The sequence below is a fragment of the Pteropus vampyrus genome, unplaced genomic scaffold (assembly GCF_000151845.1).
Source record: "Pteropus vampyrus isolate Shadow unplaced genomic scaffold, Pvam_2.0 Scaffold56, whole genome shotgun sequence".
Lineage (NCBI taxonomy): Eukaryota > Metazoa > Chordata > Mammalia > Chiroptera > Pteropodidae > Pteropus > Pteropus vampyrus.
Window position 1 is genome coordinate 6,005,917 of NW_011888837.1, and position 19,726 is coordinate 6,025,642.

The 19,726-nt window shown below is 39.0% G+C and overlaps 1 protein-coding gene across 1 annotated transcript in view; it reads left to right on the top strand.

The window, feature by feature from the left end:
- Positions 1 to 19,726, top strand: part of FRAS1 (Fraser extracellular matrix complex subunit 1) — a 421,815-nt gene that overhangs the window by 227,462 nt on the left and 174,627 nt on the right. Inside the window, exons 16-19 of the mRNA XM_011360633.2 lie at positions 1,450 to 1,590; positions 3,168 to 3,308; positions 4,596 to 4,772; positions 17,502 to 17,642. Coding sequence (XP_011358935.1) covers positions 1,450 to 1,590; positions 3,168 to 3,308; positions 4,596 to 4,772; positions 17,502 to 17,642 — 600 coding nt within the window. The remainder of the gene's footprint in view (positions 1 to 1,449; positions 1,591 to 3,167; positions 3,309 to 4,595; positions 4,773 to 17,501; positions 17,643 to 19,726) is intronic.

The following is a 19,726-nucleotide window of genomic DNA, read 5'->3' on the forward strand; positions in this document are numbered from 1 at the left end:
CGTAGATGTCAAATCTATCATCTCCTCCACAGCCTTGATTCAACCCTTGATCATATTCTGTGAGCATTTCCATGGTCTTACAACTAGGCCCCCAACTCTCCTTCCTCATCCCTCCAAACTATCTTCCAAACTAAAGCCAAAGTGATTTTATACCCAAACATGGCTGTGTTTCTATTGTTTTTAAAACTTGGCAGGGGCTCCTTTCACAGGATGAGAATCTAGACTTTAGAGTCTGGCTTATAGATTTATATGATCTGGCCCTGTCCAGCTAAGTGGAGCTGTTCTTTCCCTGGACAGCCCAGGCTTTTGCCAGACTCTTGGCCTTTCCTTGCCTCACTGCTTCAACCAGGATTACATTCCCATCCGCAAGGCATGCTCTGACTCACTTCCCAAGGCAATGTTCAAGGATCGCTTCTTATATGAATCCTTTCTTGACCTTTTATACCTCCTACCCGTCACACATATTTTGGAATTTTCATTGTACCTGTGTGAACCAATCTGAGTGGTAACTGTAATATTTCTAATATTATATATGTTTCTTTCCCTCCATTAGATTCATAAGCCCCTTAAAGCAAAGACCAAGTTAATTTGACACAGTACCTGGCACAGAGCTTAAGAAATGTTTTGGGCGCTAAATGAGTGACTAAGTGAATGAGTAGACCCTGGAAGATTGTGTGACGTTCAACAATTTCAACATAATTCTTTTTCCCCCTCTTTAATTCCCCCCACTCCCCACTTCCACCCCTGACCTATGGATGTTGCTGTCTCCCTTTTCAGAACTGGATCTCTGAAGGCGGTGCGTCTCCTCCCATGCACTTGTGGCATGCACTCGTGGCATGCACTCGGGGCCTGGCTCACCCGGGGTCTGGTGCCACCAGGGCCTGGCCCATGGCTCCACCTGGGTACAAATCCAGGACCTTCTGCGTGTAAAGCAAACATGCTAACCACTACACTATGGAGCCACCCACTCAACATAATTTTTGTATCATGGCTTTGCTAAGTAGACCTCTGAGTTTCTGAATTCTCTGTCCAACTAGGGTAGCCGGATAAAGGATGAAATATTTGAGACAAATTCAAACTAAATAATTATTCATTATTTATCTGAAATTTAAACTTATTTGGGCATCTAGTATTTTTTATTTGGTAAACTTGGCAACTCTACCTTTAAGGCCATTTAAACTTTAAATCCCTTATTAAATTGGATACACTGGGGAGTGTGCCTCAGAGTATTTGTTATGCTTAGTGATGAATAATTCTTTGGTTCTTCAACTGTGAAACCAGAAAGTGCAGAGTCCTTTGAAATGTTGGAATCAAGGAGACAGAACTCAGCTGAACAGCCAGAGAATGAGATTACTCTGTCGATACCAACTGTGGACGTTGTAAAAAATAGACTTCTTTGCTCTCTTGGCTAGCTATTGACTTTCTCTGATGAGTTTTCCTTCCCCTTAGCTTGTGACCAATCCTGTAAGAGTTGTGGCTCCAGTAGTCCGCGATGTCTTACCTGTTCTGAAAAGACAGTGTTGCACGATGGCAAGTGCATTTCTGAATGCCCTGGTGGGTACTACGCTGATGCCACTGGCAGATGCAAAGGTAAGACATGGGTCACCATCAACATTTTTATGCTGCTTTATGAGCAGCTTTATGCTGCTCACTTGGGAATTTGTGTATATGTTGGGAAAATACCAAATTAAAAGGAATAACTTTTTCATTATAGAACCTATGTGTATTTGGTATGGGAGTTGGAGATATGGGTGGATGCTGAGGAACTAGAGTGATTAAATAAAAGACTTATGCACATCAGTCATCATTAGAGATCATTTTGTCTTTCTGAAATGCCAAGAACATCTTTAAGATCTTCATACAGTCTGTATGTACTTATAAACCATCACCAACTTAGGCTGTAGGTATTACAGAGTCATTCCTCATCTATAAACACATGTATTGACAACTATAACACACCACAAATATAATATCAACCAAGTCTGTATCTATTGAAAATTTGGTTTTATGTGCTATTTATATATTGTTTCTTTCAGACTTACACAACTTAAACTATCAAACGTTCCCATTTGAGACTTTGTTAATTTTAACTTATATGTGCTTGACTTGTAGCTTTCCTTATAGGCAACGCTGGGAACTAATTGCTGCCTAGAACAACTTGATTGCCCCTCCTTACATCCTCACTTTTACCTAGTGTATTTTGATGACAGATATTCAGACCTGTCCCTCAATCTCTTATCAATTTTCCCTTTGTCTGCCAACCTTGGTACTTATCCAGTGTTGGTCTCTTTTCTTCAGCATTCTGCCCCTAAGAGTCTCATTCTATCTCTACACTCCCCTCTCCCAGCTCCTGACTCTTGTCTTTTGGAACCTTCTTCCAGTATCTCCTGTCCTTTAGGACAGGCTATGGTACCATATATCTCTCGGGGTCAGAGATGTCCCACTGTTACCACCCAGAACCAAAGCAGGGGATATGTGTGTCTGACATTGTCATATGTAATGGTCAGATTCTTAAATGTTATTCTTACTTAGAATCCCAGAATGTCCAAGCTGGAAGTACCTTAAATGATTATTTAGTCCAACCTCTTACTGTGTGTAGCTGAGGAAACTAGGCTTGGAGAGACCTACACTTGGCAAGAGTCATAGATAAATTAGTGGATAAGCCGGTCAAAATTCCAGTGCTCCCAACACTCAGACCTATGAACTTTCTATTCATTTTTATTCAAGTAAGGAGTTTTATGTTCAGACAGACTCAGGGCTAAATCCCAGCCCTGCTACTAATTAGCTCTTGGATCTTGAGTAAATTTTTTAACTTCCCAAGACCTCACTTTTTTTCATCTATAAAATGAGGTGAATAATACCTACCTCATAATGTTGCTATGAAGATAAAAGTGACGATACATGTAAAACATTTAATACAAACACTAAATAAAGGGTAGCTAATAAATAATAGAACATGGATAAAAGATGGAGAAAGGGCAATGTGGGCAGTTCTGGGAATTATAATCACCTCCTGATACATCTTTTCCCTTGATTTGGTGTGAGAACTGAAGGGAGATTGAGGGTGATAGAGGAGGGGGCTTCCTAGCCCATTAGGAGCCCAGTCAAGAAGTGAGCTCTTTGGTCACCTCAGTCCCTTTGTGTTTCCCTCTCATTCTCTTCCTCAGTTTGTCATAACTCATGTGCCAGCTGCTCTGGACCAAGGGCCTCTCAGTGTACAGCCTGCGCCCACCCCCAGGCTCTGCGCCAAGGCTACTGTCTGCCCACCTGTGGAGAGAGCTTCTACCCTGACCATAGGGTCTGCAAAGGTATCGTTGGTGTCATCATTATGCTTAAGAGCCTTTCCCGTCACAAAGATGTCAATTTCAGTTACTTTTCAGTACAATTTTTCCTCTGGGATATCTTCTATGGCTATGCATACATTATATGCTTTTTTCCATTTCACGAGATAATCTGAAAGATCACATCTGAACATTTGTGAAGACACCAAAAGTTTATGATTTTTCTGGCTTTCTTTGAGAGGAATGTTATTTTTCTTTTCTGTACATTAAAACAAAAAACACTCTTATTTTCTCTTTTTTCTATTTTCCTAGCATTGCTAATGTTTTTCTTAGTCTTCATTTTCTTTTTCCCTGAAGAACCTCTTTTTTGTTAATGATATTGCTGAGCAAACTGAGAGTCACTAGCAATGCCTCTAGGCTGGGTAAAATGGAAAATCTTACATAGCTGTTTACCAAAAAAGGCTTTGGGCTTATTGGGAGGGCAGTACATTTGAGCCTTTTGAAACTAGGACATTCACTTTAATTAAGTGAAATTAATTTATATTTATTTATATGTAGGACACCTTAGAAAAAAGTTTGAGAATAGTTAGAAGAAAAACGTGTTTAAAACAGGCAACTGCAATAAATATTCTGAGAAGGAAAATATAGTGAGTCTTTTAAAAGAGAATTAATTGCATTGAAACGTGGGCATGAGATAATTCAAGTACTGTATTTGGTTCGGATTTTCACCAATAGCCAGGGAAAACAAGAAACTGTGATGGATTGTGAAATTCTTGGTGCTGCTCAAAAGAGACCTCTTCCTTGTTTTGAAAAGCAGCCTTTCTTGACATAAATTCTAAGAGGAATTTGTTATCTGGACCCCTAAATAGTGGGTGATGGATGACATAATGGACAATGACGCAATGATGATTTTTGCAAAAACTACAGTAATAGCTTTTCTATTCATGCTTCTTAAAAGTCTTCAACAAAAGCTGAGGACATACTGTTAAGCTGTCATTCTGTAAATGTGTTCTTCTGTGCATAGCTTTGGGTCAATATTGTCCAGTTTACTTTTTTTTTTTTTTTTTAATGATCTAGCCAGGCAGCCCTAATAGGACCTGAGAGATGTAACTAGTTAACATCACCCTCACTTTGCTCCTTCACAGATATTATTATTATCACTCATACTTTATATAGAACACTAGAAAAACAATATTCTGACAGGATGTTTCTGGTGAACTTTTCTAAGTGGTTTTGATTTAATGATAGATTCCCCTTGGTCGTAACATATATTTGATCCTTGGATTGTTCTCTGCATTTTATTTCTATTGGCAGCCTGTCATTCTTCTTGTCTGACTTGTGTGGGTCCAGAGCGCTCTCACTGTACCCAGTGTAAGAAGCCAGAGGAAGCACTGCAAGTTGAGCAGCTGTCTGGGGCAAACATCACCTCTGGTGAATGTCTATCCCAGTGTAGAACCCAATTTTACTTGGAGAACACAGGGCTGTGTGAAGGTGAGTAGTCGTGATTTGAGAAAACGTCGGGTGGCTTCCGGGCCTAACCTCTTGAGAGATCCCGGCTGAGAGGTGGAACCACAGCCAGGAAGACCTTTGTTTTCACAAAAGAGTGGTGGAGCAGAAGACTTACATGCAAAAGAATGGCCCCCTGATGTCCTTCTTCCCATTGTGAATAATAGATGATCTGAAAGAGCTAGTTCCTTTTACCCCACTGTCCCCAAAGTCATACTATCAGAAGTTCCAGACTTCTGAACTCTCAGGAATTCTCAGGAATTCTTTCAGAGACTAGTCTGAGTAGTTAAGAAAGACCCAGTGCTCATTATAAGAATAATAATTTATTATTTTTTTTCATTTGCTACTCTAAATATGAATTAATCCATTCAGGGCAAGATCTGGATTCTGTCAAAATTTAGCAGTGATTCCTGCCATTGCTTTAGCATATCATCTATAGAAAATTGATGCCATCCTGAATTATTTGACTTAGTAGCCAGGCCATCTGTGGGTGGTTGAGGAGATGAAGGATATGTGTGTGTGTGTGTGTGTGTGTGTGTGTAATTTTGGAGGAAGTAAGGGTGGCAGGCCCCTCTCTGCTCCTAAAAGAAGCTGCCTTGCTGTTGGGCAAATTATTTAACTCTCAAGCTACCTGAAAAAAAAAATCCATTACTGATATTTCTTGTTGTAAACATAACATGTTCATTAAAGGAAATTTTGAATGTAGAAAAAAGTAGAAAAATAATCTGCCCACCACTTAACACTTAAAGCCAATTGCCTTTGCTATTTTGCTGTAATATGTCTGAGTTTTTTTCTATACATAGCTTTGAGTTTTTATATTTGCAACATTACTGTAAGCATGCTGCATATTCGATTTTATATACTACAGGCCCACTTGTTAAAGTGGCTTCCAATTTACACTAGAATACACCCTCACATGGAAATGCTGGATTTCAAGGTTAACGTAAAAGATTTTGTATGCAGTGAGTCATACGGCATAGTAAGAAGTATGTAAAATTGGAATACAGAATCCGCAGGCCAGACTCTTGAGCTCTCTGAGCCTTTGCATTCACTGCATTAGAACAGGGATGATTCTCTTTCACACAGACTTTTTACCAGGACTGAAGAAGGTTAGGAGTGTGAAAGTGCTTCGGAAATTGTAAAGCCCCCATGCTCAATTGATATAAATTTTAGTCCATATGCTCAGGTATTTAGGAATATTATAGAGGTAATTTCCTGATCCTCGGTGGTTTACACAGTGCCTAAAAATTGGGCAAGGGTCAGTATTCTCCAGATATCCTTGTTTCTGCCCAGATATACATTGTCCAAACTCAACTGTGGTCCCTTAAACTCCCCTGGCTCTGTTTCCATAGTCACTTGTGAAATGCAGGAATTTTTGTTGCTGCTGAGAGTCCCAGTGCCTTCCGAAGGCACACATCACACATCAGAGTCTTCCCCTCTGATCCCAAGAGAGATTGAGAAGAAATCTTCCCAGTCTAATCGATGTAATTGGTTCCTTTCTACAATTTTGAATATTATTTTAAATTTGAAATGTTTAACACTTTTAAAGTTATGCTGTAAAATTAAAATTAAAGTGACCAAGGTTATTCATCCAGATAATAATGTTACTGTTGATTTGATAACTACACCATGAGCCAGGAACTGTAAAAAGTACCTTACTTGCTTTTTCACTCAGTCCTGATATCAACCTTATGAGACAATGGGACAACTAGAAAAGAACAGGCTGGAGGATGTTAAGGTTGTAACTTGCTCAAAGTCATGCAGCCAGCACAGGGTGGGAACATAAGTCAGTTTAACTCCAATATCCACACTCTAAAGCAGGATGCTACCGTATTGTGATTGCTCAAGGAGCAGAAACACAGCACACTAAGGCTGTAGATTTGGGACAGTTTCGATTTTAAAAAAGCATCTTGAAACGGGGGTGTTTTCTGGGAATCCTTTTGTACAGATACTTTTTAAAAAAAAATTAGAATTTAATCCTTCTGGAATGGTTTAATTATGTTCCCCCATGAAAGGACTGGAATGACCCCTTGATCCTAGTAGCCCCATGATTTCATGCTAGTTAACATAATATTATCAGGTATCACACATACATCTGTCTACTCCCATTTATTACCAAATCCCTTTGCAATCTCTGCTAGATAGATTGTTGTACTCAATTTATAAGTGATGAGAATGTGGCAGAAAGAGGTTAATTGAGTTGCCCAAGATTCCATTGGGAAACAGAATGCAGCCATCAATTGTTTCCAACTGTACCTGAGTATTGAGTGTGTTGATTGATGTATTTCCTGTCACTCAACCCATATCTGTGGAAGCCTTTCTGCCTTCCCACAATCTGTTCCATTTTCGATTCTGCCCAAGTGTTGTCTATGAAATCGGACCTGGGAGTGTTATGAGATTTCCTTGGGCTCTCCTTCTCACATATTCCCAGAAATACCCTTGCTGCTTTGCAGAACATTTAAAAAGGTTGGAGTTTGGGTGTGTATGCCATTGAGAGTTTATTTTATAGCACCTTTGATCTCAAGTGCTTCTCTATAAGGAAGGGAAAAACAACTGTTTTCTGGAACTCTCTTCCTTTCTTTGAGACTGCAGCACGGAGTGATTAGAATATTACTGCAGCTAATGAAAGTGAGAAGCAGATGCATTATAGGAAGAAGCAATTTACTTAGAGTCTGAAATAGTGTCAGAGTTATTACGAAAGTTTCCACTCTGAGTTATAAAACAAACTCAGGAATTATCTAGTGGAAGATGAAGCAAAAAAAAAAAAAAAAAAAAAAAAAAAATCAAGATATTTGTATAAAATCCAAAACTGTGATTGAAAGATAGAAAAATATAAAATTAACAAACAGAGACCAAAGAGAACATTGTTTATTAGTAATTGAAGGACAGTTGTTTTTAGTCATTTCTTCTATAAAAGTTTATGGAGTGTCTCCTGGGTTCCAGGCATTGTCTAGGCACTGGGAGTGTCCTCATGAATGAGTCAGGTGAAATTTTTGCTCTCGTGGAATTTATATTCTAGTGACAGAAACAGGTAATAAAAAAATAGGTAATAAATAAATAGGTAATAAATAAATAGGTAAAGAAACAGGTAATAAAGAAACAACAGCAACAACAAAACCAATGGCATATACTTGGCTAGTGGTCTGTGCTGTGACGCCTACACGGGGTAATGAGGGAAAAGAAGGCGTGGGTTGAGGTGCGCTCCAAAGCAGAAGTGTTCTGGCAAGATGAGGACAGCCACCTGCATGTGTTTGTCCTCTATTTTTGGCTCATTCTCCGAAACGAACTTGGGTACTTCAGAAGATGGAGCTTTGACATTATACTTCTTTTTCACGTGGCCTCGATGTTTCCAAAGAGTGGCTGGTACAAACAACAGTCTGTTACTGATTGTAAGACAATTTGGAGGTATTTGGTAGTTCACAAAAATCGTGAATGTTAATTAAATATTTAGGATTCATTGAAAGAAGGATTTTAACAATTTTATCTAGAGTTGCTCTCACTCTGTTTAACTGATTGTTTGCTAGCATTGACAGATTCAAGTTAAAAAAAAAAGACAACAAAATCCAAGAAACACCCATTGGCTCCCTTGCCCAAATAATACAAAATAAATTACAAATTAATAAAAACCGAAGCCTTCCAAAACAATATCAAAAAACCATCCCTTACTTTTTCATCCATCTTCTCGCACTAGCTTTCCATGCCTCTCTGAGTTCCTGCAGGCCTACGTGAGGTCTCTAGGGTAGAGCTGGGTGAGCTGTGCTGCTGCACAACTCCAAGGGCACATGTTCATGGGCATTTATCTGACCGGTGCCACCCAGGAGTCATTTAGTGAGTGTGCAGCCCAGTGCACATGGCAGCCCAGAGTGCATGGACTGCGAAGGGCCTGGAGCTCCTGTCACTGGGAGGCCTCCCATCTTTCCTACTGATGTTCCTAGCATCAGCGCAGGTTGCTCAACTCTGCCTCAGATTCTCCTCCCACTCTTTTTTGGGATCTTTTCTTTCTTTTAAAGGATTCAGCTATTTAGAATGTTTAACTTTTAGTTGCAGTCTCTAGAGCAGAGCTTCTCATGGGCATCTTGTTAAGATGTGCACTCAGAAATAGCAGGTCTGGGGTGGAGTCTGAGTGTGAGTATCTCTAACGTGCTCCTAGATGAAGCTGCTGCCCCTGGTCCATGAACCATAGTGTAAGTAAGGAAAGCCTCTTATTAAAGAAGGATAAGCACATCACTTTATCACTGTTATGCTTCTTTTGAACTAAAACAGTTTATAAAAAAATTCCAATGTTTATTTCTTATCATTGCATGCATTACATATTTTACAGAAACTTAAACAAATATAGATTTAAAAAATCTATTACTAGGTTACTCAGATTTAGCAAATAAAAATACAGAATTAGGCAATAAAAATATTTTGCAAATAAAAAATGAATTTTCTCTATAAGTTTGTTCCTGATATTGCCTGAGATATTCTAAAATATTGTTCATTGTTTACCTGAAATTCAAATTTAACTTGACGTTCTTTATTTTATCTGTAAATCCTACTTACGACTTTTCTGTCTTGAGATAACCTCTTTTAATCTTTTGACATAGATTCTTACAATTATTTATGTATACTACGTACACACATATATATATCGCCTTATAGTTTATAAATTCCTTATAACCAAGTATTTTATTTGGCTTTTACATTTGCTCCCATTTTATAGATGAAAAAAGTGAGGCTTAGAAACAACCAACTAAGAATAATTTAGCAACGGAGGATCTGGGATCTAATACATAGTTGCATAGGAAAAATTTTCTTCTTTTCAAGCGCAGATGCCTTGTTCTTAATGTTACACTAGAGCTTTACAATTTAATTTCAGGCCAGGCCATCTCAATTAATGATGCAGTTCAATCACCATGTCAACAATTTGGCAGTGGCGACCAGGAAGGGATATAAACACAGTCAGGATGATTAGTTTAGCCATGTAATTGCCCCGATTCTGTGGCAAATTAATGATGGATTTGTTCAATTCCCACATAGTTCAGCAAGAGGTTCAAGATGTTATAATTTTGAGGAAATTACAAGTTTTATTTTAAAAATGAACTCTGTACTACAATAAAGTATTTTACTTACATATTTTTAAATGAACTGTGTCAGTGGAAACTCTGCTTTAAAAAAAGAATGCAGAGGTAACAAACATCACAGTGGTCTCCCATCCCTACGACAGCGGCCTTTTCATTATACTTAGAATAAGGTAAACATCAGGGAAATTTTAGCAACTAAATTTTTCCAAGCCTTCTTTTTATGTCTTGAAGATAGTGCTTCTTCCTTAAGCTAAGTCTTACTTGTGGGGGCAGTGGGGGGGGCGGTACACGGCACAAAATTTATACATTTGATATCAGTTTTAATAATTTCTTCCAGTTTTATTGAGCTATAATTGATAAATAATGTATTCATTTAAGGTATATAACATGATTTGATAATATGTATGTATTGAGAAATGATTGCCACAATAAGTTTAGTTAACATTGACCACCACACAGAATTATTATTTTTTTTTTGGTGTGTATAATAAGAACTTTTAAGATTTACTCTCTTAGCAACTTTCAAAGATACGACACAGTATTGTTAACTGTAGTCACCGTGCTGTACATTACATCCTTAGGACTTATTTATCTGATAACTGGAAGTTTATACTTTTTGACCCCCTTCACCTATTTTCCCCATACCTTGCCCACCCCATAATCACTGTCTTTCTCTGGACCTTATCATTCAGCTGCCTTCGCTCTTAGTTGTCCCTGAAACCTTTGTGATTGCCCAAGCAGCTTTTTTGTTCTTCATGGCTCCCAGTAGATGAGGGTGTGCCAAGACCTGTCAGTGCCCCAAAGGGGAGGATCTCAGGTGGAACCTAGATGCAGGCTGATTGAAAGCCTGATCTTCAGGCAGCAACTTTTAAAGTATGTAAAAATACCTCTTTGGGAGGAACACTGAGAGATGGCTGTTTCTGTCCCTCCCTCTACACTGAGCCCTGGGAGAATAGCCCCATAAGAGCTGTTCGTCGGTTTGCTGCAGTCCTGTTGAACCCACCACCTGAAGCCACACTGGCCATCAGAGCCACCCTATCAAAGGTGTGTCCTCCCTTGGTGGAAGCTGTAAACTCCAGGCATCAGACGTGTGCACAAGCTCTTTCCACAGGTCTTGAGAGTGTGATTAAGGTGTCTGTGAGCCTCCCGGGTCTCAGAAGACGATCACACACAGTGTTATTAAATTAGAAGCCCAACCTTCAGGCTGTAGCTTTTAAGATATGCAAATATGTCTCTTTCAGGGAAAAGACTGGGAGATGGGCATGTCTGACTGCTGCCTCTGCCTTGAGCCATGAGGGAATGACCACTACAAGTTTTGCAGGCTGTTAAGAACTGTTTCTTTGTTTACTATAGTCTTATGGATCTTGTGGGCACAAGTCCTGTTGGCTTTCAGAGCTAGAGTTTTGGGGACCCTCTGGTGGAAGTCTTCAAGGTTGGGGCAGTATATGTTGAGTTCAGACCCTTTGCTCCTCAGGGAAGAACTGGGAGTCCTAAATGCATGTTGCTGTTCTGGGTTTATGGCGAGACTGCTTCAGGCTTTCCTACTGTTTGATAAGGGTTTTTTCTCCTTTGCCTGTTGCTCAGCTAGTTTCTGGATTTCTTTCAAAGTGAATTGTGCCATGTATAGCTGTAGATTGATGTGTCCATGGGAGGAAGTGAGCTCAAGGGCCTGCTATGTCACCATCTTGGATAGGAGCACCAATTTTTTTTTAAATAAAAAATTCACCAATTATTTTGGTCAATTAATTAACTTTCTCCAGGTGAAATGGAAGAAATAAAGTATATTGTGAGTATTTTGATCTATTTAGTTGTTGCTAAGACTTACCAAAGGCCTTAAGGCAAAGAGTTTTAATTAAAGAAATAAATGGGCAAGAGCCTGCCTGCTCAGCTTAAGAGTATGTTACAATTTATGAAGTTGGGATTCCCTTGCATTAATTGAATAAAAGATATGTCTTCTATATTAAGCAACACTCTTTAATGTAGTCTTTAGAGTGCTGACATAAGCTATATAAATGCATGCCTTCTGGTAATATTCAATATTCTTCACATTCTACTTCTTGCTTTTATAGCATGAGTGTGCTAGGCTTTGGGGATAGAAAGATGAAAAAGATACAGACCATGCCTTAAGGAAAGCATGATCAAGTAGGGGAGACTGACATTTAAACAAGTAATTAAAAGAACGTGATACATGCTGGAATGTCAATAGGCACAATACACAGAAAGAACTCAAATAAAGGAGACTGACTCTCTGTGGGAGAGTGTACGAGAAAAGATTTGCAGAGGGAAGACTTTACATCTCAGGCTGTTGAAGAATTAATAATTGTTCACCAGGGAAGAAGGTGGGAAGGGGCATTCTAGGCCAAGCAAACAGCAAATGCAAAGGCCTGGCATATTGGGAGAAGTACAGTGTATTTGGTATTCCTGCAGTGTAAGTTCCAAAGTGGTAAATCATGGGGAATGATACTGGAGACATGGGTGAGTCATGTCATAAAGTGCTTTATGTGCTGTGCTAAGGATTTTAGAGTTGACATTATTGGAATTGGAGAACCATTAAAAGATCTCGAATAGGGAATAATTTGGTCAATTAGCATTTTCTTCTCCTTTATTCTTATTTATTCTTATTTTTTTTTATTATGGTGACATTGGTTAACAAAATTCAGTAAATTTCAGGTGTACAATTCAACAGTAAGGCATATATATACATTCATAGTTAGATTTCTTTCTGTCACCACGTATTTGACCCTTTTTACCCCATCTACCTCTCCCTCCCTCCTCCTCCTTACCTTCTGGTAACCACTAGTCTATAGTCCATGTCCATAAGTCTCTGCCTGTTTGTCCTCTTTATTTGTTGCTTTTAGGTTTATATCCCACATATAAGTGATATCATGTGGTTTTCAACTTTTTCTGTCTGGCTTATTTTGCTTAGCATGAGTATCTCAAGGTCCATCTATGTCATTGCAAATGGCTTTATTTCATCTCTTCTTATAGCTGAGTAATATTCCATTGTACATATGTACCATAACTTTTTTATCCAATCATCTATTGTAGTAAACTTTGGTTGCTTCCATGTTAATTAGCATTTTATAAAGATCTGTCTAGTGGTTGTATGGCAGCTAAATGGAGATAAATAGAGTGGGACTGGTTAGGAAATAACTGCACTAATCCACATCGTGAGTAATGCTGAAGGCCTACACTAAGGGGTCAGGGAGATGGTTAAGTTGAGATAGATGTAACAGAGATTTAAGAAGTAAAAATCAATATATTTTGGATGTGTTGTGGTGATGGATAAATAGATCTAATGTTTTCAGCATGAGAGACTTGGTGAATGGCAGGGCTACCAAGCACGACAGTAAATGCACGAGAAAGTCCAAGTAGGGGTACAATGTAGGATTGGGGGTAGATAATGAGTAAAGTTTTGGATAGAAGGAGTGTGCTGTCATAATTTACACTAAGTAGATATGGACTGAGCTTGGAAATGGTAGTGAGTAGTATTTAGAAATGAGGAGTATGATATACCGATGAAACGCCATGTGGAGATATCCCCTAGGCAGTTAGATCTATGTGATTGGAGTTCAGGGTAAAAGTCAGAAATATATACATAAATTGGGACACCTCCCCTCAGCATGTAAGCCATAAGTTTGCCCAAGAATGAGAAGAAAAAAGGCAGCAATTTTAGGAAGCTCCAATTCCCATGACATAAACAGAGAAAGGCTAAAAAGAAATGATCAAAGAGATAAAAGAATTAGAAGAGTATGCTGCCAGTGTTTTCGTCTGCCCATCCGCCTGCCAAATCGCTTACCTACCCACCCATCCAGTCCGCAGGAATTCATTTATTGAGAATTTACGACATGATGGGGGCAGGGATTACAATAGGTACTAAGGGGATCACAGAGATGGAAAAGATGTAATTTTTACTCTTAAAGCATTCCCAATCTAGTGTGGGGGGAGGGCAGGGGGGAGGAATAGGTTAAATCATATTCATTTAAAAAAGAAAAAAGAAGAAAAAGGAGGGTGAGGGAAAGGGAGAGATCGATTTTATTTGACCTCATTCATTTCAATTTTCATCCCTTATGACAGTATACTCCTACTGTATATCTTAGAGGATTTTTATATTTACATCATAATTTGAAAGAAGCCTACCCCCAAAAGTGTTTTGACATGAAAAGCCAGAAAATTTTATATAATATAAAAGTAGGGATGCTAGACCACTCTTTATGCCAATAAATAGAAAAAAGAAGTAGTGTTCATTGTCTGAAATTTAAATAGAAAAGAGAATGATCAAAAATTGATATGTTTTAATTGTTTTAGATAAATTTAGGTAAATTTATCCAGGCCAACTGGACTTTACAACCATCTAAGGACACTTTTAGTGTCGATACTTAGTGCTTAAGCAGCTCAGTTTTGCTTCTTCAGAAATATACTTAGCCGTCAACTGGAAAGCCACTCTCTAGAAATATAGTACTACGTGGACAAATTATTCATAGAATATCTTTCAAATCTCTTCTATATATGCCCTGTAATGGAGTTAGTCTTCCTTGAAGGATCTTAGACTTCAATCTAGAACTCTTGCTATGAAAACAGCTTCCACAGAATGATAAAGCTCATAAAAGTCGCTGAGATAGTGTAGACATTTCCACAACCAGCACAGAATTGGAGTTTTATAAGATCATTTTAAAGATGCAGATGCAAATGACTGCACTTACAGAAACTGAGCATTATACAGAAAAAAATACTTCGAGAGAATGGTCACCCAGTTTATCCTTTCCCCTCAGTGCCACATGGCAACTAACCAGCTCTTTATCTACTTGGTTCTTAAACATTTCCAGTGAAGGAAATTCTGAAGTTTGCCATGGTGATGTTCATTGAGGCTTATTTTTAAAATCTGGTGGGTGGCAAAAGGACTTTGTCCTAGAAATCTTGGCCCATCGGCCTTTCAACGTGTTTGTCCTGTTTGCTTTCCTTATATAATTCAGTAATTTTTTTTTCACATTGGTCCAGGTTATCACATTGACTTTATGACCGAATGAAATGAAATAAAATATGCTGTGTGATCGTAATGCATTAATTCATCTTTTTCTAGTTTTTAATTCTGCAATGATATGCTTTGATTTCCTGTTTATTAGGAAGGTGTAACAGGAAGAGCTAGGGATTTTAGCAGTCTTGTAAAGACTAATATAAACATATTGGTATTATCATAGGTATATTTAAGTAGAAAATATTGTATTGCTTCTAGTTGCTTACCCAAATCATCCTGGAAAGCTTTGTGTTGACAATATAATTTAGCTGGTTTTTTAAATACTACTACTTTACTTTCCACTACGTGCTGTTTCATTTTGTGTTAAACATGTCTTAAATAATGGGCTAATGTGTACCCTTCTTTGATAATATTTACTTAAATATCAGTTTATCTATTTGTTTTTTAAAGAGGAAATATTTTCACAGTGATTCTGAAAATATTTGGGAAAAAATTCCTAACTGTGACTTGTGCTAACAGAGCCATCTAGGAAAAAAAAATTATTTTAAAAATTGGGGCTCTAGCTCTGTTTTTCATATAGTAATAAATACTGTTGACTAGATATAAAGCTCTACAGTATATTCAAAGATGATAGTTAAAGTATTTATCAACCAGTAGGGCAAGAATACTGCCCAGTCAGAATGGGCACTGGCCTTAGGACAGGAACAAGATCCTGGGGAATCCTTGTTACAGGTGTTATTAAACCTTTAGGTTTATGGAAGAGGCAGGGTGTCAGGATAGGGCCATGCTGCAGGAGAGCACTAGAAGACTTAGGACAGCTGCCACATACCAGCCAAGGACCAATAGTTTAATGCTGTAACAAATGGTACTGCTGGATCAGACTTCTGACTTCTGTCAGCCCCGCGTATACCAAAGATGTATGTTACATTCTTATTGGGGGTTGGTGGAAATGGGTACCTCAGTGGTGTCAAATTATATCTAGTTCTTCCAAGCTGCTGCTCTGTAAGTCTTCTGGGTGTTTGGTTGAGGTGGCAGGGGAGGCAAAGAGGAGACTGCAGGTGGTGTCCCTATAGTTGGTGGATCTTGTCCATTGCACAGAAGGTTGCCCAAAATGCATGTGGTCATCCACGTGGGTAAGAACCAGATCTTTGTCTTACTCACTATTGGTACCCTAGCACCTAGATTTCTTTGACATTTAATAATGAATGAACGAATGATTGGAGGTAAATATCAGGCTGTTTCATGATGTAGGTCGTATTATTATTCAGGTATGGTGAGGCCAACAGATTAGGAGATAATGGCTATTGAAAAGATAGTTCGTTAGTCACAGTTCCCAAGAAGAAGAGACACATCAGTCTGTGGAGAGGCAACACAGGAGGGAGCGAGGGGACAACGTGGACAAGAGCCTTTGTTTGTGTTCTCATGGGAAAGAACAAGTGAGGCAGGGTAAACAGGCTCAGGATTGGCCAGTTTGAATAACGTCAGTGGGCTCTAGGATATTGTGGCTGTTTCTAGTTGCCAGATACCTGGCACTAGAGTGATTAAGTGATAGTGGTCCTGAGTGTACAGCCTGTAGAGAAGGTGATGGTGTACTCTGAACTGGTTCGTTAGCACTCGAAGGCATACTCAAAGGCTAGTCATTTCCCATCTCTAGAAATTGGCTAGCCCTGGAAGGGGCAGTCTCTCCAGGATCACCAAGGCCCATGATGTCAAAGCATCAGAAACAGAAAATAAAAAAGCATGATAAATACACTGGCCACCCTTGGAAAATGATGCACATATCTTCTTTACTCTTAAAAGTCAGATGTAGGCAAGCAGAGGTGTTTTCTTTCTCTTTGCTTCCACATTTCTTTTTATACTTACAGGTCCTTGTAGCATACCATTTAATGGTAATATAATTATAACTAAGGTTTATTAAACTCTTACTATGTGTTTAGCATTATCCTAAGAACTTCACATGTATCAACCCAATTAGTGTCCACAGCACCCCATGCAGTATATATAGTTTTTATTCTCATTTTATACACAAGGAAGTAGGAGCCTTGAGAAATTACATACTTTAATCAAGGTCACATAGAGTTACAATGAGATGCTCTTATTTTCTGTGCTATACTCTATCTCCCATTCATCGTATTCCAATTACTTGCTTGTGAGTCTATTGATGCAGCTAGTTTTAGCAGCTCAAAATTTGGGACAGTTCTTCTTACTTGGGTATGTCCAGCCTCCATCAGAAAGCAGGCACCATATAAACCTTTGTGGAATCAATAAGTAAAGCTTTCATCACCTTTCTCTCTAATTTGAGCAGCCTGATAAGCAGCCCTTTGCTTAGTGACGGTGGAGGAGCCGTCCTGGGGGAAGAAAACCTGTTTTATGGCTTCCTATTCTTTATTCGACATTCTCTGAGAATGAGAACTTGGGAAGAGAGAAATGTATGAAGCTATAAATGGTTATTTCTGTGTTGTGGCATTTATGCCTTCTTAATCTGTGTGCCACAGATGCTTGCTTTGCGGGACCTGGCCTTTAGGAAGAAGTATGTGAGATATGTCCTTGGGAAAATGAAGAGAAAGTGCAGAACGTGTTCCAACCCGGGAACGTTAACTGAAGAGACAGGGCTACTGTGCTTGTCGTATGGTGGCTTTCCTGACTGTCTCCTATGCTTCATCCTTCTTCCAGCTTGCCACCAGTCCTGTTTCAGGTGTGCAGGGAGGAGCCCCCATAACTGCACAGCCTGCCGGCTTTCCCATGTCCTGTTAGATGGCCAGTGCCTCTCTCAGTGCCCAGATGGACACTTTAACCAGGAAGGCAGCTGTACAGGTGAGTATGTAAAATGTCCAGGTTTTGTCTTCATAATGCAGCCAGACACTGTAATTAGAAACCTTGTCATAACAGGGGACTTGGGCTGGGCTGTAAATCATTGTCTTGAACTTGTAGGAGTAAAGGGAACAAGAGAAATTCTGTTCTCTAATAAGGAAGCATAGAAGGAGCAAAAAATTAAAATTGGCTTTACCCTCAGCATACAGTGAGGGGTGAATTTGTTGGCCATCATCATGGAGACAAACTGCTGCAGATTCTAATGCATTTGTGTGTGATCAGGCATTTGGTGTGACCTCTGCAGTTCTCAGTCCCACCCTCCCTGGCTGCAGCCTAATAAAACAAAAGGAGAGGGAGGTATTAATTTTTTTCTTTGACAGGTGAGTTCAATATGTTTTTAAGAGCACTTTTATATTTTGGTGACAGAGATTCTAGAAATTGCTAGTTGATATTAGTGCAGCGTTTTATTGGAATTGACAAAATACTAAAATTTAAGCACCTTATTGTAGCACTGTGTTTTCTTGTATCTACAGAAAAAAAAAGACAAAACACATTTTATCATGATTACTATTCTATTCCTAAAAATAGACTGTTGAGGCCAGCTTAAAGGAAAAAAACCAATGTTATTAAATTGTATTACATGTATTTCTAGAGTCAGAAAACATGCAGTAAATTTATAAAATATTTTTAAAATAAATTAATACTTGTTAAATTCATCTAGCCTCATGCTCCAAATAGGAAATTTACCATGAACATAGATTTAGATGATTGAAGATCAGTATGATATTTCTTCTGGAATTTTCTTTTTCCAGGTACCTTTGTAATCTCTCTTGGCCCCTGATGGGTTGCTTTTCTTTAAACGTGCTATCAAGCTCAGAGGGAAGTATTCTTGGTTTCTTTGTCATTGAAATTGTCCTTGAAAACTGTTGCCTGTCCTAATGTGCTTTCACTGTAGCCCCGTTGGTTTTTGTGTGTGTAAAATTGTTTTGGGGCATAAAGTCTGAGTAGCACCAACCCTTCTGTCTCCGTCCCTGCCCGCTTGCAGCCAGCAAATGGCTGGTGCCACAAGCGGCAGGGCAACCAGAGCGCTGGACGTATTCCGGTAGGGAGGGAAAACCGGGAGGTAGAAATCATCCTGAGAACGCCGGTATCTTTTGGACGGGCGTTTTCAAAGTTAAGAGCCTCAGGAATGTAGAAGGGGTGATAGTTAATGCTAACCTTCTAATCAGCAGTTCATTTTCTTGCTTGCCTTTTTTTTTTTCATAACTCCTTATCTTTTCTTGGCCTCTTGCCAGAAGTGGGAAGCAGTCTACTACTGGAAATCTGTGCATTTGCTTTCCATGAGCTCTGTGCCAGAAGGGAATTTTTTGTCATCAGTTCCAGCAAGTTGTACCTAGTTCCTGTCCCCCACCTCCCCTCCAATTGGAATCAGACATGCTTAGATGTCCTCATCCTTGGCAGAAAAATCCCTAAATCTCCTCCCATCCGCGTGCTCCTGCCTTGGCAGCACAGACGCAGCTGCAGCTGCAACCTGCCTTTTTCTATGCCATTCTTATCTTTATTACCTACACCTACTGAGACTCACTTTTTTCCCGCCCAGTGTAGTACCTCTTGTTAATTTGGTGATTTTTCTGGGGAAAACATAGCTTTGTCATAATTTTGTCTAAGGAATTGAACTTCAAATACAACTCCTGATAACCTCCAGAAAGAGGACCTTTTCTGTATTTTATTAAAACAGGAATCCAAGTTGTGGCATCTGACTCTAATGAGAAGGTTTAGTATTACTTGCTGTGTAGTATTCACCTTCGCCTGCCAGAAATTTCTGAGAAGCAAATGTCTCCCTCTTCTCCCTGCCTTGCTCTCTTTAAATTATGGTATTTTAGGGAGTGGGAGTCTTACCACTCATTTTTCTCCTTTGTCTCTTTGATCTGAATGTTTTGATTTATATAGTTGGGGAAAGTCATGCTGGCCCCTCTGGAGTATGCAGCCAATCACTCTAGTTTTTATGGTTCGAGATTCCATATTCTGTTCACAGATGGCATTTTAATTGACACTAAAAATGCATTCTCTTGGTCCGGGTGTGCCAA